This window comes from Rhinopithecus roxellana, chromosome 15 (genome assembly GCF_007565055.1).
Source record: "Rhinopithecus roxellana isolate Shanxi Qingling chromosome 15, ASM756505v1, whole genome shotgun sequence".
NCBI classification, from domain to species: Eukaryota; Metazoa; Chordata; class Mammalia; order Primates; family Cercopithecidae; genus Rhinopithecus; species Rhinopithecus roxellana.
In genome coordinates, this window is record NC_044563.1 from 71,555,996 (window position 1) to 71,580,993 (window position 24,998).

The 24,998-nt window shown below is 44.2% G+C and overlaps 1 protein-coding gene, 1 long non-coding RNA gene and 1 pseudogene across 2 annotated transcripts; 1 reads left to right on the top strand and 2 right to left on the bottom strand.

The window, feature by feature from the left end:
- LOC115893679 lies at positions 1 to 24,728 on the top strand. Its single transcript, XR_004053743.1, has 4 exons — positions 1 to 150; positions 19,159 to 19,277; positions 22,269 to 22,420; positions 24,718 to 24,728. It is a non-coding gene; the product is annotated as an uncharacterized LOC115893679 (long non-coding RNA).
- EI24 (EI24 autophagy associated transmembrane protein) lies at positions 7,739 to 23,319 on the bottom strand. The gene is made up of 11 exons (XM_010352982.2): positions 23,133 to 23,319; positions 20,164 to 20,274; positions 17,329 to 17,474; positions 16,413 to 16,473; positions 15,183 to 15,249; positions 14,444 to 14,568; positions 13,645 to 13,764; positions 12,512 to 12,623; positions 11,417 to 11,528; positions 10,319 to 10,393; positions 7,739 to 8,890 (listed from the first exon to the last, which is right to left on the bottom strand). The coding sequence occupies exons 2-11, from the start codon at positions 20,203 to 20,205 to the stop codon at positions 8,728 to 8,730; spliced, it is 1,023 nt and encodes a 340-aa protein (XP_010351284.2). The 5' UTR covers positions 20,206 to 20,274; positions 23,133 to 23,319; the 3' UTR covers positions 7,739 to 8,727.
- On the bottom strand, positions 17,920 to 18,019 carry LOC115893729 (annotated as a pseudogene).
- Positions 24,729 to 24,998: the final 270 nt, after the last annotated feature.

Sequence of the window (24,998 nt, forward strand, 5' to 3'; positions counted from 1 at the left end):
GGTCTGCGAACCCACGGGGAGTCGCGGTGGAAAGGAGTGGCCCGCTGACTCCCGTCATGTGACAAGAAGCGGAAACTACGCTGAAATAGGCCCTTGCTCCAAGTCCCAGTAACTCGGAATGCGGAGCCGCTGGTCTCCCTCTTTTTTAAGGTAGAAACTGTTACGTAATACAAGGTGAAAAGAGAGGAGGGAAGCATTTCAAACGCTTCCTGGTCCAGACTGTTCGTCTTTTGCAGGATGTGCCTGATAGTTGGCTCAAGAGCTTTTACGGTGCTGTGGTAACTGCGATGGACCTGGGAACCTTGGCAGAGTTCACAGCCCCTAGCTTTGTGAAAGAGCGTGCCTAGGCGTAAAGGGGTTGTCGGGGCTAAGCTGGAAGCGTCTCCACTGCGGGCTGAGACAGCCACCGCCACGGAGGCACAGCTTTCCCCAGCAGCAGACGGGCTTCCTCGGGGGACCGAGAGGCAGTCCGGCCATGCTCAGTCCAGCCCGTTGTAAGATACCCGCCAGAGAGCCGCTCTCCCTATTCTAACTTGTCTGTCTTCTCCCGCACCCCACGCGCTCCCCGACCCCCAGTAACGTTGCTGAGGGCAGAGAAAGGGACGAAGTTTCAGCGGCAATTCCATCATCTCAGACTCGCACGTATACACTTTTATCCTCAGGCATTTCTACTCCCTTCGCGCCTCGGTGAGCCGAGACTACACCAGAGAGAGTGGGAATGTCCCGCAGCTCTTCCAACTTGTTGCCCCTGCCACTCACGCAGTTTCCTATTTACTCTCCCATGAACGGAACCCACCGCTTATTGAAAGGTCATTATTTAAATCAGTGCTTCAGAATCACATGTATTTTTTAAAAAATTCACGATCAGGCTCGCCCCAGGACGTTATGATTCAATAGATCTGCTTTTTTTGTTTTGTTTTTAATAGTAAGTGTTCGATGTAATTTTACTTTAACAAAAGGAAACTGAAGCTGAGCCTGAAGGAATTGCAGAACTTGAAGTAAATGCTTCTTCAAAATAGGAGTTTTGGTCGGGGGCGGTGGCTCACCCCTGTAATCCCAGCACTTTGGGAGGCCGAGGTGGGCGGATCACGAGGTCAGGAGATGGAGACCATCCTGGCCAACATGGTGAAACCCCGTCTCTACTAAAAATACAAAAATTAGCTGGGCGTGGTGGCGCGTGCCTGTACTTCCAGCTACTTGGGAGGCTGACGGAGAATCGCTTTAACCAGGGAGTCGGAGGTTGCAGTGAGCCGAGATCGCGCCACTGCGCTCCAGCCTGGTGACAGAGCTACAATCCATCTCAAAAAAAAAAAAAAAAAAAAAGAGTTTTTTCTCTTAAAAAAAAAAAAAAGCGGGGGGGGGGGGTGGATTAAAATTAGAAAGATTGTGTTCAAGTTTTGTTTTGTTTTGTTTTTTTGTAAGTAGTACGCTAAGAATATTAAGGCCGGTCGCAGTGGCTCACGCCTGTAATCCCAGCACTTTGGGAGGCCAAGGCGGGTGGATCACCTGAGGTCAGGAGTTCGAGAACAGCCTAACCAACATGATGAAACCCCATCTCTACTAAAAATACAAAAATTAGCTAGCTGGGCATGATGGTGGGCGCCTGTAATCCCAGCTACTTGGGACACTGAGGCAGGAGAATCGCTTGAACCCAGGAGGCAGAGGTTGCAGTGAGCCGAGATCACGCCATTGCACTCCAGCCTGGGCAGCAAGAGCGGAGCTCTGTCTCAAAAAAAGAAAAAGAATATTAAGATGTTAGAGTTTTTATTAATTTTTTCAAAGTAGTCTGGGCGCGATGGTGGACTCCTGTAATCTCAGCTACTCAGGAGGCTGAGGCGGGAGAATTGCTTCAACCCGGGAGGCAGAGGTTGCAGTGAGCTGAGATGGCGCCATTGCACTTAGCCTGGACAACAGAGCAAGACTCCATCACCAAAAAAAAAAAGTGTTAAACATGTTTCTTAAAGAGAATACATTTAAGCTTCCAAGTGATGAAATTAAGTCAACCTTTTTGAAAGTCACAATGTACTATTAAAGAACAAAGTTTGAAAATCTAAGCCTATTTTTAGGATGAGTCTTTGATACCAGTCCATGAGGAAAGTCTTACTTGTGAATAAAATTAAAGGAAAACAAACTAATAGGAAAATCTTTATAATTATTATAAACAAACCTTGAGGTCCAGGCGTGGTGGCTCAAGATTGTAATCCGAGCACTTTGGGAGGTTGAGGTGAGAGGATGGCTTGAGGCGTGGGGTTGGAGACCAGCCTGGGCAACATGGTGAGATGCAGTGTCTACAAAAAATAAATTTTAAAAATTAGCTGGGCATGGTTGTGCTGGCCTGTAATCCCAACTTCTGAGGAGGCTGAGGCAGGAGGATCGCTTGAGCCCAGAAGTTAGGCAGCAATGAGCTATGATCACACCACTTCACTCCAGCCTGGTCAACAGAGTAAGAAAGACCCTGTCTCTAAAATAAAATAATAAATAGGCCAGGCGTGGTTGCTCATGCCTATAATCCCAGCATTTTGGGGGCCGAGGCTGGCAGATCACCTGAGGTCAGGAGCTCAGGACCAGCCTGACCACCATGGAGAAACCCTGTCTCTACTCGAAATACAAAATTAGCTGGGTGTGGTGGCACAAGCCTGTGATCCCAGCTACTAGGGAGGCTGAGGCAGGAGAATCTCTTGAACCTGTGAGGCAGAGGTTGGGGTGAGCCAAGATCACGCCATTGTTCTTAAAGTATCGGTTTATCTTTCTTGTATATCATTGAACAAACAAAACTGATGCCTTCATCTCATCTGTAGCACACCAGAGTAATAGTATCTGTGTTCTTGAAGCTGTTCTCTCCAGAACCCATGTTTCTAAGCGTGTGCAAAGTTGTATTACTGGGATTTCCCCTGAGTGCACTTCTGGATTCCACTGTTTCGTGTTATTTGGTTGGGTGTTTTATCTTAATAAGATGTTGTTCTTTTTTTTTTTTCCATAGATTATCATCTGATAAGACATCTTTCTATTTCTTAGATTTATTTTTCACTTTTGATGAATTTTTTTTTCAAGTAAGTGTTTTAGAAAAGCTTAATGGAAGCAAACGTGGCCGTTTCGTGTTAGAAAATGTCTGTATTTTGTCCTTAATAGCATGACTAGGTTTAGAATTTTAGGAACAAAATTGGGACCCACCCACCCCACCCCATCTGCACACAGACACAGAAAAGCACACTTTCAAGGCATTGTGACTATATTGTCCGTGATCCACTGTGCCTTAAGAAACCGATGCCAATCCGAGTCACATTCCTTTATGGGTAATCTGTTTCCCTCTCTGATAAATTGTCTTTCCTTAGAGATTTCATCCATGTGTTTCGTCTTCTTTCATTTTTTTCTGCTTTATATTTGGCAGGCCCTTTCAGTCTGAAAACTAAAATTTGTATAATCAGTTCAGGAAATGTTCTTTGATTTTATTCATTTCCATTTTTCTTTTTTTTTTTTTTTGAGACGGAGTCTCACTCTGTCACCTGGACTGGAGTGCAGTGGCCGGATCTCAGCTCACTGCAAGCTCCGCCTCCCGGGTTTACGCCATTCTCCTGCCTCAGCCTCCCAAGTAGCTGGGACTACAGGCGCCAGCTACCTTGCCTGGCTAGCTTTTTGTATTTTTTTAGTAGAGACGGGGTTTCACCGTGTTAGCCAGGATGGTCTCGAACTCCTGACCTCGTGATCCGCCCATCTCGGCCTCCCAAAGTGCTGGGATTACAGGCTTGAGCCACCGCGCCCGGCCTCATCTCCATTTTTCTATTCTCATTTTCTGAAGTTGCTGTTGGACAAATGTTTTATCTCCTGGTTCTTGGAAAGCTCTACTGTTCTTAACTTTTTCTTGATTTTTTTGCTGTATGTTCTGGAAGATTTCCTCAATATCATCTTGCAGTTCACTCATTTAGCCTCCTCAGTGTCCCTTTTTTTTTTTTCTCCTTGAGACAAGGTCTCATTCTGTCACCCAGGCTGGAGTGCAGTGGCACAATTTCAGCCCACTGCAACCTCAACCTCCTGGGCTCAAAGGATCCTCCTGCCTCAGACCTTGAGTAGCTGGGACTACAGACACATGCCACCACGCCCAGCTGATTTTTTGTATTTTCAGTAGAGACGGGGTTTTACCGTGTTAGCCAGGATGGTCTCTATCTCCTGACTTCGTGATCTGCCCACCTCAGCCTCCCAAAGTGCTGGGACTACAGGCTTGAGCCACTGGGCCTGGCCAGTGTCACTTTTATAAGCCATCTCATTTTTTAAAATTTCCGTAACTGTTTTAATTTCCAAGAGCTTTCCTATTCTGTTCTTTTCACAATAATCTGTTCTTACTTTATGGATGCAGTAGCTTCTGAAATCTCTGTGAAAATAGTTATTAGAATTTCTTAAATTACCTTTTGTTTCTATAATTACTTACATTTCCTCCAGAGCCAGGTGTTGTTATTTGTGTTTTGGAAAAGCTGCTGAGCTGATTGCGATGTTGATTCCTCGTGAAGAGGAATGATTAGAGGAACTTACCTAAATGATTAAATGGTCATTGTTTTTTTCCTCTAGGTCTCAAAGCACTACAGAACATTTAAATTTGAAATCAGAATGAGTACAAGGAGAGGCTGAACACATGGCCTAATTGCTCATCTTACTCAAAGATTCCCTGAATTCCAGTGTTTTATCCAGCTTTGAGACCTATGGAAAAATAGCTAATCATGTAATTATTGAAATTTTTGCATATTCATTTGCTTGTGAGTTTCTCTTACTGGACTGTCAGGTCCTAGAAGGCAGTAATCATATCTTTCTGGTTCACCCTTGAGTCCCCAGTCCCTTACTCAGTACCTGACACAGAAGATGCTCAAATACTTGTTACATGATTAAGTCATAATTCCCTCACTTGATCCTTCAGTGGTTTTGCAGACTCATTTTAGGTCCATCCAAAATTTGTACTGGTGTATGGCCCTCATTGTTACAAATGTGTAAATTACACCGACCTGAAGTCAGCCTCCTTTTAACTGCTGTAGGTTATACAACTTAGGCAGAATACCATTTTGTTTTTTTTGTTTTGAGATGGAGTCTCACTCTGTTGCCCAGGCTGGAGTGCAGTGGCGCGATCTCGGCTCACTGCAACCTCTGCCTGGCAGGTTCAAGCGATCCTCCTGCCTCAGACTCCTGAGTGGCTGGGACCACAGACGCATGCCACCTCGCCCAGCTAATTTTTTGTATTTTAAGTAGAGACGGGGTTTCACCACGTTAGCCAGGATGGCCTCGATCTCCTGACCCCGTGATCCGCCCGCCTCGGCCTCCCAAAGTGCTGAAATTACAGGCATGAGCCACCGCACCCGGCCCAGAATATGTTAATAAAAGGTGGGATGACTGCTAAACTGTCTATCCACCCCACTACTGATGAACAGATAACCTTCACCAGAGCAATCTCAATAATGGAGGTAAACACACATAAAGGAGCATAATGAACGTACTAATGCTATAATTAGAAAATAAAGTAATATTTGTGGGTGGAAAATGAGACAGTGAATAGACTACTTAGTTGCTTTTTCTCTCATAGATGCTATCCTTTTATTAAGTGCAGAGCAGTTAACACATCTGTACATGAATGTGTCATTTAAGTTTCTAGCAGACTTAATGTACTCAGATCTAAAGCATCTACTTTCTAATTTTGAGAGTTGCTATCACAGACAACTCAGCTCTATAGATAGAATAAAAAGGGTTGTGTTTTCTATTACATATACCTGTCCAAGCTGTGATGTCTATCCCTTAAAAAGTGCTTCTGGGAACAATTCCTCAGATCCTACTGGTTTTGTGATTCAAATTCAACCAAATTTTCATTTTTAGTTTTGTGAGCTCCCTTGTTTTTGGTTACTAATTATTAGTCTGCTTCAAACAGGTATTCTGAACTTGGCAAAAATAGAGTCTAGTCTCTTTTTGACCCATTTCCTAATCACTGCTCTCAATGACAATACCCTCGTGAAAGGCAAGAAAAATTTACATTGCTTTGTGTTTATAACTCATTTGAGATTGTCACATTTCTCTTATTGCAGATATGCCTAATATAGCCTTTGTACAAAAGGCTGGACTGCTCAACTATGCTAATAAAACTCTGGAGGTTCCTTACTTCCAGTCATTTAAACTTTTACACATTTTCGATAGCCAGGCACAGTCCTGGGGATAAAAATCATATACCTTCATCCACTCAACTTCCCTCACCCTTTTTTCACTCCCCAAGACAGAGTCTCACTCTGTCACCCAGGCTGGCATGCAGTGGTGTGATCTTGGCTTACTGTAACCTCCACCTTCCAGGTTCAAGTGATTCTCCTGCCTCAGCCTCCCGAGTAGCTGGGACTAGAGGCGTGCGCCACCATGCCCAGCTAATTTTTGTATTTTTAGGAGAGACGGAGTTTCACCATGTTGGCCAGGCTGGTCTTGGACTCCTGACCTCATGATCCACCTGCTTCGAGCCTCCCAAAGTGCTGGGATTACAGGTGTGAGTCACCATGCCCAGCTGCCTTCACCCTTTTAAACTAAACTGAGATGTTTTTTTTTTTTTTTCCTGATAGTTTATGAGATGCTTCTAAATGGTACGGATATAAATTTCAGGAAGCAAATATGTGATTGCTTAAATAAGCCTACTTTTTTAAAACTTAGTTTTAAGAAACTAAGCTTAAATAAGGCAATCACTCATCACAAGTTCATGAAATACTGAAGTCTTCTACAAACCACACCCATTAGCAATCTGGAAGTAGTTCTCTGCAATACTACTGTTAAATGACCAGAGATGTCATAGGAGAATGTTGGGAGTATACCTTACTTTAAACCATGTCTTTTACAATTTTTTCTGCCGAAGCTGGAAAGTGTTCACGTCCAAGATGCCCACCATTTAAAAACCCTCCTTCCATCAACTGCATAAACCTTCAAACTTGGTTTACAACTCCCAGCAATTTTTTTTAACCTTTTTTTTCCTTGAGATGGAGTTTTGCTCTTGTTGCCCAGGCTGGAGTGTAGTGGTGTGATTTCGACTCACTGCAACCTCCGCCTCCTGGGTTCAAGTGATTCTCCTGCCTCAGCCTCCCGAGCAGCTGGGATTACAGGCATATGCCACCACTCCCGGATAATTTTTTTGTATTTTTGGTAGAGATGGGGTTTCACTGTGCTGGCCAGGTCTTGAACTCCTAACCTCAGGTGATCCACCCACCTCAGCCTCCCAAAGTACTGGGATTACAGGCGTGAGCCACCATACCCGGCCTAACCTCTTATGTATGTAATAGAGACGGGTTTTACTATGTTGCCCAGACTGATCTCGAACTCCTGGACTCAAGTGATCCTCCTGCCTTGGCCCCTGCCAAAGTGCTAGAATCCCAGCCATCAGTTACCACGCCTGGCCCCAGCAACAATTTTTAATTCCATATTTTGTCTTGCACATAGTAAAGGTCTCTGTTAACCAGATGTTTACTGGCTTCCCTCGATTAATATTCAATACACCAATATCTAGGAGGGTCTTTCTCACTGCATGAATACACAGTAGCGATGTACATATAGACTTTAGAACAAATAACAGTCTGAGTCTTCCACCAAATATAAATGTGATTATAATCATACAATCCAGCCTTTCGCAGGGAACATTTTTCAGGGCTAATTCCTCAAAACTACTAAATTATCCAAGACAAAGTCTTGTATTCCATGAATACATTTCTCAAGATCATGATTTGCAAATTCAACCATTACACACTTTGTGGGAAACCAGCTCACGTTTAATTGTGACATTTTAAAATTGTACAAGTATTTTGACATCTGCCCCCCACATTTAGTCTCTTAAAATGACAGGAAAACAACCAATCACAGGTTTAATACATTTACCCCTTCAGTTCCTATTTGCAGCACCCAATATTCCTTTGAAATATGAAACAGACCTGGCAGTGGCCAATAGTAAATTTCTGCCCACCGCCTCCCACCCCCAACGGAGTTGAAAAGTTCAGGTTTAGTGTTGTTGCAGTGGCACTTGTCCAGAATTGGTACCCCCCCATAGTTGAGGGACTTTAAATGTACCAGTGAAAATAGCTTTTTCCCCTTCAAGGGGAAGAAAGAAAATCACTCCTCAAAACCCAGCAGAGCTGGCTGTGAGGTCTTTCCTCCTATCTCATCTCTTCAGGGTTTTTTTTTTTTTTTTTTTTTGCAGTGGCGCAAGAGAGACCAAAACCTAACCTGAGTTACAAGAAACAAGACAGTAATGGCTATAAAGGGAGTGACCAGGAGCAACTGGGACACTCCTTTACCTCCCATATCCAATGTATGTGCTTCACAGAAAAACAACAAAAATAACAAATCCACAAAATACAACAGCTAGAATTACAAAATCCATTCATCCAAGGGTGGTAGAAGGCAGGATGGAAAGGTGGAAGGGTAAATGGCACAGGGAGAAAAACAAAGTATTCAAATCAGTCCAGGCACAGGGACTGGCAAATGCTAGAAAATAGCTGCAGAAAAACTTGTGGTCCTTTCAGACTCACGGTGATATTAAAAATCCACACACTGGTGTCAGGGAACATTCTGCCTTACATGCACCAGAGACAAAAATTTCAATTCCTCAGAGAGAAGGGAATACGCAGAGGGCCCTTGGCAGAGTGGGTCCTGCCTTCCCTGGCAGGGGGAGGTGAACAGGGAAAAGAGCTGCCACAGCTTTCTTCCAATCCCGCCCATCCCCTTTGGATGGCAGGCAACTCAGTGGCCTGCAGCGGCCTTCAGTTTGGCAGGTGATGGATGCGGTGAAGGGAACTTCTCTGCAGAAGTGGAGCTGCTCAGGGCCGACTGCAGATAGACTGTCTTGTGGAAGAGTCTGTTGCTTAAGAAGACCACCAAGGAGAAGAGGCGCAACTGGAAGAGACTAAAAGGCAAGAAACCCAACTTGTTAGCTCTCCAGTTACTCAGAATTATTTCTGTTATTTGACAACTTGACATTAAATTTAAAACTACAAAGGGAAAGACAAGACAAATGAAACTTGATCAAGGAAATACAGATATTAGATACATGGATGGAACAAGCAACTGAAGAATGCATTGGAGCCGGGCGTGGTGTCTCATACCTGTAATCCCAGCACTTTGGGAGGCTGAAGCAGGTGGATCACTTGAGAAAAAAATTAGCAGGGCATGGTAGCATGCACCTGCAATCCCAGTTACCCAGGAGGCTGAGGCAGGAGAATCGCTTGAACCTGGTAGGCGGAGGTTGCAGTGAGCCAAGATCGCGCCACTGCACTCCAGCTTGGGCGACAGAGCGAGACTCCGTCTCAAAAAAAAAAGAAGGCACTGGGCCCTGCTGCTGCCATGCCATGAATGTAATGCAGTCACCAGCGTTGAAGTATTATGGCTCTTACAGGAAATAGTTATACTTTAGATTAATTCTGATTTGAGAAGTACTTTTCTATGGCTCACTTCGGGGTACAGGCTTCAAGCTATGTCTGAAGGTGTCATATGCTATCTGTGGTTGCAGGAAGAAGAGTTTCAAAACAAAGTCAAATATTCCTCTTAAGATAAACAGTGAGCTCTGCTGTATAGCAAGAGCATACAGAAACCCAAAGCAGACCTAAGTCTCTAATACAAGTATCCATACTGACTTCACCAAAATTGATCAAAGATTGATTGAGCTTTTCTTTGAAGTGATAAAACTTTTAGAATGCTATTGTTATTATTGCTAAAAACTTATTTTAAGGTATATTTTACTAGTGTTATCAATAAACTCATGTGGCCAGGTCATACGGCCCTCTACTTGAATATGTATAATGAGGTCAATTTTGGAAGTATATATATATATACTCATGTGCATATATGCATGGAGAAAAGTGTGGGTTATATACCAGAAGTGTTTCTGTCTCATTAAACCTTACATTAAGATTTTCCCGGCCGGGTGCAGTGGCTCAAGCCTGTAATCCCAGCACTTTGGGAGGCCGAGACAGGTGGATCACAAGGTCAGGAGATCGAGACCATCCTGGCTAACACAGTGAAACCCCGTCTCTACTAAAAATACAAAAAACTAGCCGGGCGAGGTGGCGGACACCTGTAGTCCCAGCTGCTCGGGAGGCTGAGGCAGGAGAATGGCGTGAACCCGGGAGGCGGAGATTGCAGTGAGCTGAGATCCGGCCACTGCACTCCAGCCTGGGCGACAGAGCGAGACTCCATCTCCAAAAAAAAAAAAAAAAAAAGATTTTCCTACAATGTGAGAATTTTTTTTTTTTTTTTAAAGCCTCACTGACGTAACTGTGGTGTTACAGCCCCAATCCTTTACACCGTTAAAACTTCATCACTGGCTAATACTTACTACGCTTTGCCAGGGGTCTTTGCTTCATTGGCGCTGATAATGAATAAAGGAAAGAGGATAGAGAAAAGGCAGCCACTGTTAAAAAAAAAAGAAAAGAAATAATTAGTCACCTTCATAACAGCCATGACTTTGAAGAAGATAGAAGCTCCAAGTTCTTTTGCTTCCAGTGTAAATATTATGGCTTGATGAAACCTCAATATTTCAAACTCTTTTTTTTCTTTTTTTGAGACGGACTCTCATTCTTGTCGCCCAGGCTGGAGTGCAGTGGCAAGATCTCGACTCACCGCAACCTCCGCCTCCTGTGTTCAAGCGATTCTCCTGCCTCAGTCTCCCAAGTAGCTAGGATTACTAGTGTGCACCACCATGCCCGGCTAACTTTTGTATTTTCAGCAGAGACAGGGTTTCACCATGTTGGCCTGGCTGGTCTCGAACTCCTGACCTCAGGTGATCTGCCCACCTCAGCCTCCCAAAGTGCTGGTATTACAGGCGTGAGCCGTGGTGCCCAGCCCATCAAACGCATCTTTCAAAAAGAACAAGAAGATTTTTCTAAGCACTGGGCATGTTTAATATTGCTGCAGGGCTGGGCGTGGTAACTCATGCCTATAATCTGAACACTTTGGGAGGTCAAAGTGGGTGGATCACTTGAGGTCAGGAGTTCGAGACCAGCCTGGCCAAAATAGTGAAACCCCATCTCTACTAAAAACACAAAAATTAGCCAGGCATGACGGTGGGTGCCTATAATCCCAGCTACTTGGGAGGCTAAGGCAGGAGAACCAGTTGAATCTGGGAGGTGGAGGTTGCAGTGAGCTGAGATTGCGCCACTGCACTCCAGCCTGGGTGACAGAGTGAGACTTTGTCTCAAAAAAAAGAAAAAAGAAAAATTGCTCCAGGAGGCAACATAGAAAAATAATATGGGATAATGGGATATAGGGACATTCAGACTAGATCTTCATGCTAACAAATGTAGAAACGCCCTGCAGGTTTCCTGATGGACAAATGACAGTGTGGAATGCGAAACAGAACCAAGCAAGCAAAAGGTACTGACTTCATGAATTTTTATTTTTACTAGTCTCCTTCAAATCCCTCTAGCCAAATTACCTGATAATATATGAGGACTGCATTGCTGTGAGAAAAGCCAAGGGCAAACCAAACCCAAAGTAGTAAGGCCAATTCCTTTCTATGTTAGACAACCGCTGGTGCATTTCAATTCCTAAAACAAGAAAGCCAATACAATTAGATACTGTATTTCCTTTTAGTCAAGTGACTAAAATAAAAACAGATTTATTATTATTATTATTATTATTATTATTATTATTATTTGAGATGGAGTCTTGCTTTGATGCCCAAGTGGGAGTGCAGTGGTGCAGTGTCAGCTCACTGCAACCTCCACCTCCAGATTTCAAACGATTCTCCCACCTCAGCCTCCTGAGTAGCTGGGACTACAGGTGCCCGCCACCTCGGCCAGCTAATTTTTGTATTTTTAGTAGAGACAGGGTTTCACCATATTGGCCAGGCTGGTCTTGAACTCCTGACCTCAGGCGATCCACCTGCCTCGGCCTCCCAAAGTGTTGGGATTACAGGTGTGAGCCACCGCACCCAGCCTAAGTACAGATTTAGAACAGAGCTACAGCATATAAATTAGAAGTGTACAAATCCGATATAAAGCATGCAAAGTTTTTTAGAATTCCATAATCATAACTTCAAAGCTGACAGGCTAAGTGAATTAAGAATTTCAGCACCAGCATCCTTTGTCAGGATTAGTCTGGAACTAAACAAGATAGCAAATCAAAAGGATGCCATTCTGTAAGTATCAGTTAACCTCTTTCAACCACGCACACCCTGGAAAATACTTGAAGGACTTTCTAAAACAACCCCAAAAGGATCCAGATGCTGACATCAATTTGATTTCTCTAATTTAGAGCAACTTGTGCTCATTTATGCCATCTTACAAGCCAGTCAGAGATATACCACATTAAGCATCAAAAAGATAATGCTATACTACCACATCCCCCAGCCTCAAAGTTGAGAGTTAAACCCACTAAGCCGAGGGTAAGCTCCCTCTTGCCAATGAAGCTGCTTCCCTCAAAGGAAGGTTTGCTAAGAGCCTGACTATTGAGTAGTTTAAGAAGTCTGCTTAGCAGTAGCATTTTCAAACTGGGCCTCCATTTTCTGGACTTCTTTAGATGAACTTACCTTTATTGAACCAACGATATTCAAAGCAGTACAGTGAGTAGAGAAGGGACATATGCAGGAGACTAACCAGTTGACCGACAAGATGGATGGGAAAGAGACTCACAAACATTCCCTAAAGAACAAATATGGAAAATCTTAATCCCAAAGCCTCAGAAACCTAGCACCATTCACCTGCCACTCTCCAATCATCACTGTCTGAGACAGCTTCCTAGCTGCCTCTCAAGTTTCTAAAAGGCTGGGTGCAGGGTGGGCACAGTGACTCATTCCTGTAATCCCAACAGTTTGGGAGGATGAGGCGGGAGGATCTCTTGAGGCCAGGAGTTCAAGACCAGACTGGGCAACATACTGAGACCCTGACTCTACAACAAAATTTTTAAAATACGCTGGGCATGATGGCATGTGCCTGCAGTCCCAGCTACTCAGGAGGCTAAGGCAGGAGGATTGCTTGAGCCCAGAGTTTCAGGGTGCAGTGAGGTATGATTGTGCCACTGTACTCCAGCCTAGGTGATAAAATAAGACCCTGTCTTTTCTTTTTTTTTTTTTGAGACAGCTTTGCTCCTGTTGCCCAGGCTGGAGTGCAATGACACGATCTTGGCTCACTACAATCTCTGCCTCCTGGGTTCAAGCGATTCTCCTGCCTCAGTCTCCGGAGTAGCTGGGATTACACGCATGTGCCACTACACGCAGTTAATTTTTGTATTTTTAGTAGAGACAGGGTTACACCATGTTGGCCAGGCTGGTCTCAAACACCTGACCCTAGGTGATCCGCCTGCCTTGGCCTCCCAAAGTGCTGGGATTACAGGCATGAACCACCATGCCCAGCCGACCATATCTCTTTAAAAAAAAGTTAGGCATAACTATAAAAAGAAAAAAACAGTTTCCACCTGGCAGGACTGGAGAATAACCAGAGTAGCAGAAAAGGGCAAGTAAATTCATGTTTCTTATAATTTTATAATGTAATTTTAAAATTCTCATTTCTGTGAGAAAAAAAAAGATTTAAAAATCATTACCTCCCACCAGCATATATATAATACTCTGCATAAATATAATACTCTGTCTTTGTGAAGCTCCCGCTAGTGAAACAGTTTTTCTTTTTAATAAAGCTGCCCATATACCCAGAAGGTCAGTCTCACCTGAATGAGGAAAAGAGCCTGCAGCAAAAGGTTGAAGAGCATGTCAGCAATTATTTTGCTGACACTAGGGAATGGGTGAGGCTTCCTCCCTGATACCTCAAATGCCAGGTCAGCTATATCCTGTAACAGAGAAAGTGTACCAAAACATGAATTAAATGGCCTTGATATACATCCCCAAAGCTAAGGCCACTGGTCTGCCACTAGAGATGCCAGTTAAGGCTTATTTAAAAATAAGCTGAGTGTGATGGCATGTGCCTATAGTCCCAGCTACTCAGGAGGCTAAGGTAGGAGGATTGCTGCCTCATGCGGTGGCTCACGCCTATAATCCCAGCACTTTGGGAGGCCAAGGTGGGCAGATCGGGAGGTCAGGAGTTTGAGACCAGCCTGGCCAACACGGTGAAACTCTGTCACTAACAAAAATATTTAAAAAACGTAGCCAGGCATGGTGGTGCGTGCCTGTAGTCCCAGCTACTCGGGAGGCTGCAACAGGAGAACTGCTTGAACCCGGGAGGCAGAGGTTGCAGTGAGCCAAGATCCCACCACTGCACTCCAGCCTGGGCGACAGAGACTCTGTCTCAAAAAACAAAACAAAAAAGGCACCAGACACCTGCCAATGAGATGCTGAGACAATAATTCCATTCTATAAGAACACAAAGATCACCTACTGGCTGCTTGGCTAAGAAACATCAAGGCTGAAAAACAGGTCCCCCTACATGCCCACTAACTTCAGAGGCTGAAACTTGTCACCTGTCAAGCAATCATGCTGCGGGACCCAGACTCCATTCTGCCTTGGACCTACCTGAAACCAAATGGCATTCACCACTTTGCTAAGCACAAACAAGGGGAGCACCCAAAGAGCACTGAAAATTGACGTGAGGAAGAATTCCAGCCACGACCAAACATCTCCATGTAGTGATGGGTCACCTAAGAAAGAGAAAACGAGTTATTAGAAATGGAGAAATGGAAACACAGAAGACCAAATGCGGAACCCCCATCTCGTGACTATTCTCTGTCTCCTCCTGGATCTTTCTAGTTCTTGCCAGCACATCACTATTATACCTATCTCAATGAGTCTAACTCATAAAAGACACACCACATTCTAGCCACAATTCCAATTCAAAGAAACCATAGATATGTGCTGCTTATCTTGACACAAATCTGCTTACATGATGGTAACGAGATGCCACAGTGATTACCAGTACACTCTTTGCAGGATACCATCTGGGTTTCGATCTCAGCCCTGCCACTTACTAATGGTTTAACCTTGGTAACTTCCATTTCCTCATTCATAATGGATAGAATAACAGTACCCATCATACAGGGCTGCTGAAAGGCCTGAGTTAAAAAACAGCTAACACTCTCATCTGAAGGCTCTAGGAGAATAACTCAATATACATTTTTAAAAAGAATAAAACAACAAAAAAGAAAATAAACAGTGAAAGCTCCTGATACACAGGAAATGTTCAGTAAACTGAGGGAGACTGAAACATCATCTCCTACTCCGTCCCCAACAGAAAAGGAGCGGGGTATATACTTACCGATAATTCGGGCTGTTACTGACTGAAGCACAGGAATGAACACTCGATAAAACAAGAGGAGACTGAACTAAAGAAAAGAAGCAACAAGGTAAACATCAAAATCCAGCCTTTAACACGGGAGCTTCAAGTTTTAGTGTAGTGATTTTATAGATGGGAGTGCTTTTATAAACCAGGAGGCCTAGGCCAGGCGCGGTGGCTCACTTTGGGAGGCCAAGGCAGGCGGATCACTTGAGGTCAGTCTGAGACCAGCCTGGCCAACATGGTGAAACCCCGTCTCTACTAAAATTACAACAATTGGTTGGGTGTGGTGGTGCACACCTGTAATCCCAGCTACTGAGGAGGCTGAGGCAGGAGAATCGCTTGAACCCGGGAGGCAGAGGTTGCAGTGAGCCAAGATTATGACACTGCGCTCCAGCCTGAGCAACAGAGTGAGACTCCATCTCAAAAAAATAAAAAAATAAATCAGGAGGCCTGAAAAAGCATCAAAACTGGATCTATTTCTATTTCCCAACACTCCAATTGAGACACAAACTTGATACTACCTACAAAACAATGAAACTTTGGGGGCATAGAGGAACATTTCAAGTAGTATTCAGGCCAAAATACAGGCATGTACTAAGTACACAAGAATACATATTCATTAAATTTAAAGCTGACATCTGAAAACATCTGTGAATTGTTTAGATTAAGATGTGATGAATTCCTCTAAATTCTAAGTCAAAGGAAATATTTATCCATTCTTCAAAGTACCCAAATTTCAGTTAAGCCTGCACTGGGGTTCTCAGTTAATAGTAGGCAATCTTTTCTGCTATAGGTTTCAATGCAAATTAGTTCTTGTTGATCACCGTAAGCAGAAGCAGGGAGAACCTTGTTCTTGTCTAGCCGTATCTGCCCTTCCCCTGATTCCCCATAGTTGCTGTTAGCATTTTAAAATGTCTAGACAGTGTCAAGAGAAACTGCTACCTATAACACTTGTGAATGAGTCATTTTAGAAACAAAATACAAGTGTATATTCAGGGCTAACTGTGATGTTTGCTTACATACAAGTGTGCTTTCTCGAGTGGGAATAAAATCACTGCAGATGCACAGACTCCTGAGTTATATTCCTAAGTGTACATCAGCAGATGAAAGCTATTTGTCTTAGTGTTTCAAGAAAACAGTTCATAGCTATCAACTTAGCAACAATCTGAAGATGCTTGTAAGGCCCCTGGAATTTAAAGAAGAACTTACCCAGAACACTCCACCATTCCAAGCACAACACTGGAAAATTCTACTAACAATACGTGGCTCACTGGAAAAGATCACATGTATTTAGTTTATAAGGCATAAGTTATTTCCTAATTGTCATTCAGTAGTTCATTTTATATCTTTTGTGGGTACTATTTTTCAGTACCTCATGTTCTCCCAATGTTCTAATGTTAGTCAATGAGAAAAAAATGGTCAAGTGCAGTGGCTCACGGCTGTAATCCTAACACTTTGGGAGGCCGAGGTAGGCGGATCAGCTGAGGTCAGGAGTTCGAGACCGGCCTGGCCAACATGGTGAAACCCTGTCTCCACTAAAAAATCCAAAAAATTAGCCAGGTGTGGTGGTGTGCACCTGTATTTCCAGCTAGCTGGGAGACTGAGGCAGGAGAATTGCTTGGACCTGGGAGACAGAGGCTGCAGTAAGCCGAGACTGCACCACGGCACTCCAGCTTGGCTGACAGGGCAAGACTCTGTCTCCAAAGAAAGATATATATGTACATATATATACACACACATATATATAATATATATATTTTTTTCTGGGAAACCAGCTTTTAAAAGAAAAATAATTTAAAGTCTGATGTTGGAAAAGATTAAGAGAGAAAGTGTGGGGCTGGGGTTCTGCTATTAAAACAAATCCGCACAGGCTTCCCTAGAAGTATCTATCAAACCAAATAATATTTTTTGGTTCTCTATTCAGCATTCTGATTTAATACCATGACATTTTTAGCAAGGATTATTGTTAGACCCTAGTTTAAGTCAATGTTGTGGGGAGGGGAAATCACTTGCAACATTATTCTGGGAAGAAGCACAAAAGAAATGAAATGGTACTGAAACATCGAGTCACTATGTAGGGTCTTCCCTCCCTTGGACATTTTGATATCAGGCATGCACTCCTTACCTCTCTTGCTTCCGCTCTATACTCTGGGCTCTTCTCTGTGCCAAGACACTACTTGCCCTTCTTCGACGCTGCTCCTCTCTCTTTTGCTGGATTCGAGCATCTAGCTTTGAGATGGTACAAATACCCCAGATGGAGTCTTTGATTCCCTATAGACAAGGATATCATTATCATTATTATTATTATTGAGACAGGGTCTTGCTCTGTCACCCAGGCTACAGTGCAGTGACTCAATCATAGCTCACTGCAGCCTCCAACTCCTAGGTTCAAAAGATCCTCCTGCCTCAGCCTCCCAAGGAGCTATGAATACAGATGTGCGCCACCACACCTGGCTTTTAAATTTTTCTTCTGTAGTGATGGTGGTCTCATCATGTTGATCAGGCTGGTTTCATACTCCTGGCCTCAAGCAATCCTCCTGCCTCAGCCTCCCAAAGGCTAAGAATTCACTCATGCATCCATCTCCCACCCATGTACTGAGTATCTTCAATAAGGTATATATTGTCATATAGAAATGTTCGAGAAGCTTATAACTTAGTAGGAAAAGCACACAAGTAAACCAAAATATTACATTGAAGGTTTTTTTAAAAAATGTTTTTAAATATGAAACATTGCATGAATTTGTGTGTCATGCACAGGAGCCACGCTAATCTCTATATTGTTCCAATTTTGGTACATGTGCTGCAGAAGCAAGCACACATAGTTTAATAAGTGCCACAACAGATGTATGGCCCAAGTAGAGTGTTAGCACTGGGGCATTCAACTTCATGAGAAGGCAGAAAAAGTTATTCTGGAAGCAATGGCCAAGCTGGATTTAAGAATGGATAGCAGTCTCACCTACTGTTATCAGACAACAAATTTTAGAAATAATAGCTGGAATACAGAGAAATGGGCAAATTGATGTATTATCTGTTGACAGGAGCATAAATTGGCACAGTGTCCCTTTGATCTTTTTTGTCTGAGTAATTTTTACTCCTGATTTTGCTTTTAACTCAGGAAACTCCAACTATCTAAGATAATTAAGTTCAAATGGCTGAGGGCCTAGGACATCCTAGGATGATAGGATCCCCACCTCTAAGACGTCTCCAGTCCAGTGGGGCAGACAAACATGTAAATAGCACACTGCAGAACCAACACAGGGTTGAATTTTTTTTTTTTTTTTTTAAACAGAGTCTTGCTCTGTCGCCCAGGCTGGAGTGCAGTGGCACGATCTCGGCTCACTGCAACCTCCACCTCCTAGGTTCAAGCGATTCTCCTGCCTCAGCCTCCTCAGTAGCTGGGATTACAAGCATGTGCCACCATGCCTGGCTAAATATTTTTTGTATTTTTAGTAGAGAGGGGGTTTTGCTATGTTGTCCAGGCTGGGAGGGTTGAAATTTTATAGCCCATAAATGGCAAGACAACAAGGTAAAGATGTTAAAAGTAGATCATATGCTGCTGGGCATGGTGGCTCATGCCTGTAATCCTAGCACTTTGGGAGGCTGAGGCGGGCAGATCACCTGAGGTCAGGAGTTCAAGACCAGCCTGGCCAACATGGTGAAACCCCATCTCTACTAAAAATACAAAAATTAGCCAGATGTGGTGATGTGTGCCTGTAATCCCAGCCACCTGGCAGGCTGAGGCAGAATTGCTAGAACCCAAGAAGTGGAGGTTGCAGTGAGCTGAGATTGCACCACTGCACTCCAGCCTGGTTGACATAGTAAGACTCTATCTTAAAAAAAAAAAAAAATAGTAGATCATATGCATAAAGTCTTTTTAGACCTTCTAGGATACTCTTTCAATCCTCTCTTTTTTACTCAAAAGTAATAACCTTTTTACTTTCTTGCCCTGCTAGAGTGCACTGGTACCATGATAGCTCACTGCTGCCTCATACTCCTGGATTCAAGCAATCCTCCCTCCTTGGTCTCCCAAAGTGCTGAGATTACAGGTGTCAGCCACTTCCCCGGGCCATAAAGGTAACCTTTTAAACTCTCTCACTAAAGAACGAACCTCCCCACTCCAAGAATTGGCTTCTCTCATGCTAGTGGATATATAAGAGGGGGTTACAACTGGGACATTATTAGGCTTCAGACATACATTAAAAGTAGTAGACTTTTGTGCTATTGGTAATTTGGATGATTGGGTCCTAACCAGATCTTTATAAGGCATTTTCCTAGAGTATCCCCCTCACCTGCAGAGTCTGTAGAATGGGGAGAAAAAAGGTTCCGGCTGGGTGCAGTGGCTCAAGCCTTTAATCCCGGCACTTTGGGAGGACAAGGCGGGCGGATCACTTGAGCCCAGGAGTTTGGGACCAGCCTGGGCAACATGCCAAAACCCCATTTCTACTTTAAAAATGTTTTATACACGAAGAATTTGAAAAAAAAGAAAAAAAGAAAGGTTCTCTAATTTATATTTGAATTAATTAGTTTAGGTGATAGTACTGTATCAATGTTCATTTCTTAGTTTTGGCAAATGTACCACGGTTATATGTTAACATTAAGGGAAGCTGATGAAGGATATACAGGAACTCTCTGTACTACCTTATAACTTTTCTGTGAATCTAAACACATTCCAAAATAAAAAGTTTTTAAAAAAAAAAAAGTTCTGAAGCCAAGATGACCAGGGTTCCAACCCAATACTGGAGACATCCACTGAAGAGGTCTTCCAAGCACCTGCAAGAGTGTCTACAAGATGTAGAACAATACCTATCTCTTGAGTAGTGTGGTCTAGAATAATAACCTGTATGTAAAGAGCCCAAGAAATATGATAAAAGTTCCAAAAACCCTACAGGATTTCCTAGATGGTTCCTTCAGCAAAATAAAAAGGCCAAGAGATGAATTCCTATAAACAAGATGTACTCACTCTGGCAAGGTCCTGGAGAAAGGTTTTGACACTGTCAGCCATTCTTCACCACCAAACTATCAACTACACAGAGGAGAGAGAAGTGTCCCCAAATCTCTCATCATGAAGGATCTGGAAACAGATGGAACATAATGGGGGCAAAATATTTATTTTAAAGATAAGTTACTTCATGCACATTTCCACATGAAGACCTCACATACTTGTAGCTCTATAGAGTGAATCAAGTGAAGCTATTCGTGTACAGCTGAAACCTAAAATCCCTAATTTTTTTCTAAACCACTCACCACCCTTTCATTTTTACAAGCGGTTTTACAGTTTACACCCTTTCATTTTTACATTTTACATTTTTACAATGTGCTCTTGACCAGTAACCTCTGAGCCTCAATGCCCCTAACTATCCCTCCTACACATTCCAATCACTTTTGAGGGTTTGGATATGGATGATAATTACATTTCAGTATCTTAAGCAATTTTTATGTTGGTGGATACCTTCAAATACTTGAATGAAAATACAAGAGCAAGATAAAAATTCTTATAAACATTACTACATACGTGCTTCAGTCATAGAGCCCTCCGGCACACAGTAAGGTTTAAGGTATGACATGAAATTGGCTACCAAAACCTCCAAATAGGTCTTTTTAATGGTCTTTTTGTTTTGGTTTGGTTTGGTTTTGAGACAGTCTCGCTCTTGTTGCCCAGGCTGGAGTGCAACACTCAGGCTCGGTTCACTGCAACTTCCACCTCTCGGGTTCAAGAGATTCTCTTGCCTCAGCCTTCCGAGTAGCTGAGATTACAGGTACCTGCCACCACGTCTGGTTAATTTTTTGTATGTTTAGTAGAGATGGGGTTTTACCATGTTGGCTAGGCTGATCTCGAACTCCTGATCTCAGGTGATCTACCCATCTCAGCCTCCCAAAGTGCTAGGATTACAGGCATGAGTCACCACGCCCAGCTGGTCTTTTCTATGTTTTCTAACTTTAAATATATACAGATATAATTTTAATAAACATGCAATACATAGTGGATTTTAAACTAGGCCTCAAAAGAGTTCATATGTATAAACAGTCTTTAAAACAGTAAGGCTTTTCCATTTTATTTCTCAGGTGAATGGGATATCTAGTTTCAAAAATTAAGAACTTGAGAGTTCATGTGTATAAATTTAATATACTATTCTCTCATTTAATCTATGGTGACTTCTAAGATGAATAGAAAACCCACTTTCATGCATTTTTTAAGAACTTGATATTCTAAAGTTCTCAACACTCACTAAACCAAGTTGCAGTATTCTCAGTTTAAGAGGTATGACCATAATACAAAGACAGAATTTCACAAGCAGCTTGTACAAACCTTAAATTTCAAAATATAAGCACACTTTCCCCGACCTTTAACCACTTCAGCAAACTGCTCCTCATTGACCCAACTGGACTAATGCCATTCAGAACTGGAAGAGCAGGGGATATGGCAGTAGGAAAGCAATTTGCCCAACACTGTATATACCCTCTGCTCCTTAGGTCAAATCCTATACAGATGGGCTCACTTCGGAAAGAAGTCTCTAGGGTAAGAAACTTCTGTTAATACTCCCACTATTTCCTCCTGAAAACAAATACCTCAGAGTTCCAATCGCGTAGGTACAGCCATACAGTCGTGTTCTCAGGGTTGAGGTGAGGGCAGCTGAGCTAGATGACTAGCAAATGCTCAGTGATATGCATGACACTAGTTTGTAAAGACTCACAGATCCACTCCCTTAACCTGCCACTTGCTCATCTGGAAATGAAGGGTACTAAACTTCTTCATAGGTTTCTTGCATCTAATAGGGCACAACAGCATGAAAAACACTTAAAATTCTATATAAACACAACCCCACTAAAGTGAGCCAGCTGGGAGGTTTAAGGAAGCCCATTACTTGGCTTGGATTTCTCACAGGGTACTGACAGGGAACCTGAAACATTCTGCCTCAGTCCAAAACAGCTGTGTCATTTGATCCCTGGCCAGCTAACACCTGGTTTCTGCATGTACCAAGTGGCAGGACACCTCCTGACTAAGAGTGGCCTATGAAGGGTAAATCACTTCACTTTTATACTTAGCTCCTAACATCCTTCCTACAGGAATATTTGGTGAATTACCCAGTCTGACAAAAAGTGAGGCATGGGGAAAAATAACTTGCCACAATTTGAGATCACACACAGAGACTGAATGACACAGGGGGAATCCTACAGCTGAGCTAGACAGATGAAGATGAATCTGGTTCATTTAACAGGTGAGAGAACCGAGTCTCAGGAGTTAAATGACTTGCCCAGACTGACAGCAAATGAATGGTAGCTACAGCGAACCTCAGAACCCGGTGTCCTAATGTTACCTCGGTCGACTTGTTTTTAAGCTTTGCAATTTTTTTTTTTTTTTTTTAACACGAGCATCCCATGGACAAATAACCTCTCAAACCTGGAAATACAAATGACATTAAAGTCCTAACACTCATTAAAAGCTAATAAGCATCTGCTGAGGCACAGTCCTGCACTTTTATTTCTAAGTCACTAAACCCAAGTCTCGGCAAGCAGGAAGCTGTCGCAGCCCACTCCAGGTACAGGGAAGGTAAACATCCTCACTTCCCACGCGGCTCCACGGGCTGCCTCTGAGTCCACGGGTCCATTCGGGCCCATCTCCCCACAGCTCCTAGGCAATTCGGCTGAAAACTGGTCTCCCTCCTTAGGCACAACTGTGCACGAGGTGCGGACCACGCACACCTCCGGCCACACAAGGAGCTAAAGATAGCCGCGCCCCACCTGGAGCAGCCTCGCCCGGGGATGTGCCCGGTCCCGTCCCGCTCCCTCCGGCCCCTTCCCGCGAGGGGTCCGCGCTCGCGGGTAGCCCCACCAACCCACGCTGGGGCCCTGCCTGCCCTCCTGGCCCCTACCACTCAGAATGGGCGGCGCGGCGGCCCCGAGGCCTGGCTTGGCTGATGCCGCACCTACCCGCAGCTCCGCCGCCGCGGCTCCGGCCCGGCCCCTCGCCCACCGCGGGCCCGCTCCGCCGGGGCGCTTCCAGGGCCGGGGCCGCTGCGCCCGCACTGGGCATGCCCGGGCCGCACGGGGCCGCTGGGAAGTCGGGCGGGCGCGAAGAACCAGCCGGCGCCACGAGGCGGGGCCCAGAGCTGAGGGGCGGGCCGTGCGGAGCGACGGAGACTGGGAAATGTAGTCGGTCCGGGGTCGCGCCTAGCGCTGCGTGCGGGGTCGCCCGGCTCCCAGCTCCGCCTGGCGGCGGAGAGGCCCCCTCACCCCTCCCGGTCGCCTCCTCCCCGATCCCGTTCTCACAGATCTCTTCTTCTGTTCTTTGCCCTCCCCCATTGACTCCACAGCGCTGCTTGCGTTTCTAAAATCCTATGAAATACTAGTAACAGGAGCGCGATAAAATACAGAGGGCACCTTGGTTTATTTGATTGCAGGTTTTCTGTAAAGTTTACTAAGAAATGACGGGTTTAAATCAAGCTTCACTCACAGTGATCCAGGATAGGACAAGCTCCCATCCAATTCGGCTGCATTATGTGTGTGTAATCTGATGGCAAAGGAGTGGTTGAGATGAAACGAGGTAGAGAATCACTGTTCTCATCTCCATCCCACAAGTCCAGTTCTACCGCAGGAAGGGCAGTTTCTTGGCGTGGAACTGGAAAGGAGGCAAAGTTTTACCTCTCTCCTTTTAGGGGTTCTCCTCTGGGCCTGAGCATTAAACTAACATAAGATAGATTAACAAGAGAAAAACTGTGAGGAAAAACTCAAACCGTTTTTCCTCTGCTCTCACACCAACATGATCAACACAGAAGAGTTCTGTGATCAAATGTGTGGGGTTTTTCCCCACACCCCAAGCAGGAGACACCAGCTGGGTGTGCCCTAATTCAAGTCCATTGTGATGTATTTTCTGGAGATAGCCTCAGATCCCGCAGGTTGAAGGCTCAGTCCCAAGACTACTCTCCCCTTCAGACACCAGTCATAAGTTGAGGTACCCTGAGCTTCTGACCAACAGGTTTCAAGCTGGGGCTCCAACCATCCACCCTTTGGGTTTCATTAATTTGCTAGAGTGGCTCACAGTACTCAGGGAAATACTTACCTTTCCTGACTTATTAGAAAAGATCTTAAAAAGGGTATAGATGAAAAGATGCATAGGATCAGTTGTATGAAAAGAGGCAGGAGTCTTCTTCAATGCTCTCCTCCCACACTCCACGCTCCAGGAATGTCTTTGTGTTAAGTTATCCCTCCAAATCCTGTCCTTTTGGATTTTTGTGGAGGATTCATTAAATAAGTACGATTGACTAAACAGTTGGCCATTGGTGATCCATTTGACATTCAGCCCCTTTGCCCTCCCAGCGACGGGGGATAAGGATGAAAGTCCTGCCCTGTCCAGAAGTTATCAGTCAATCTTTTTTTTTTTTTTTTTTTTTTTTTAGAAGGAGCCTTGCCCGGTTGCCCAGGCTGGAGTGCTGGAATGCCATGGCATGATCTCGGCTCACTGCAACCTCTGCCTCTGCCTCTGCCTCCATGCCTGGCTAAGTTTTTGTATTTTTAGTAGAGACAGGGTTTCACCATGTTGCCCGGGATGGTCTCAAACTCTTGACCTCAGGTGGTCCACCTGCCTCGGCCTCCCAAAGTGCTAGGATTACAGGCATGAGCCACCATGCCCGGCCTAGTTTTTGTTTTTTAAATGGTTTTGGTTAAAAATAATCTTTGTGGGCCGGGAGGATGGCTCATGCCTGTAATCACAGCACTTCGGGAGGCCAAAGCAGGCAGATCACCTGAGTTCAGGAGTTTGAGACCAGCCTGGGCAACTTGGTGAAACCCTATCTCTAC

Bases quoted from the DNA above. Each gene is read 5' to 3' on its own strand.
- EI24 (XM_010352982.2), bottom strand. From the start codon at position 20,205: ATGGCTGACAGTGTCAAAACCTTTCTCCAGGACCTTGCCAGA. The intron at 14,569-15,182 runs GTAAGTATATAC...TCTCTTTCTTAG, and splicing joins AGTAACAGCCCGAATTATCG to GTGACCCATCACTACATGGA. The intron at 12,624-13,644 runs GTGAGACTGACC...TTTGTTCTTTAG, and splicing joins AGGCTCTTTTCCTCATTCAG to GGAATGTTTGTGAGTCTCTT.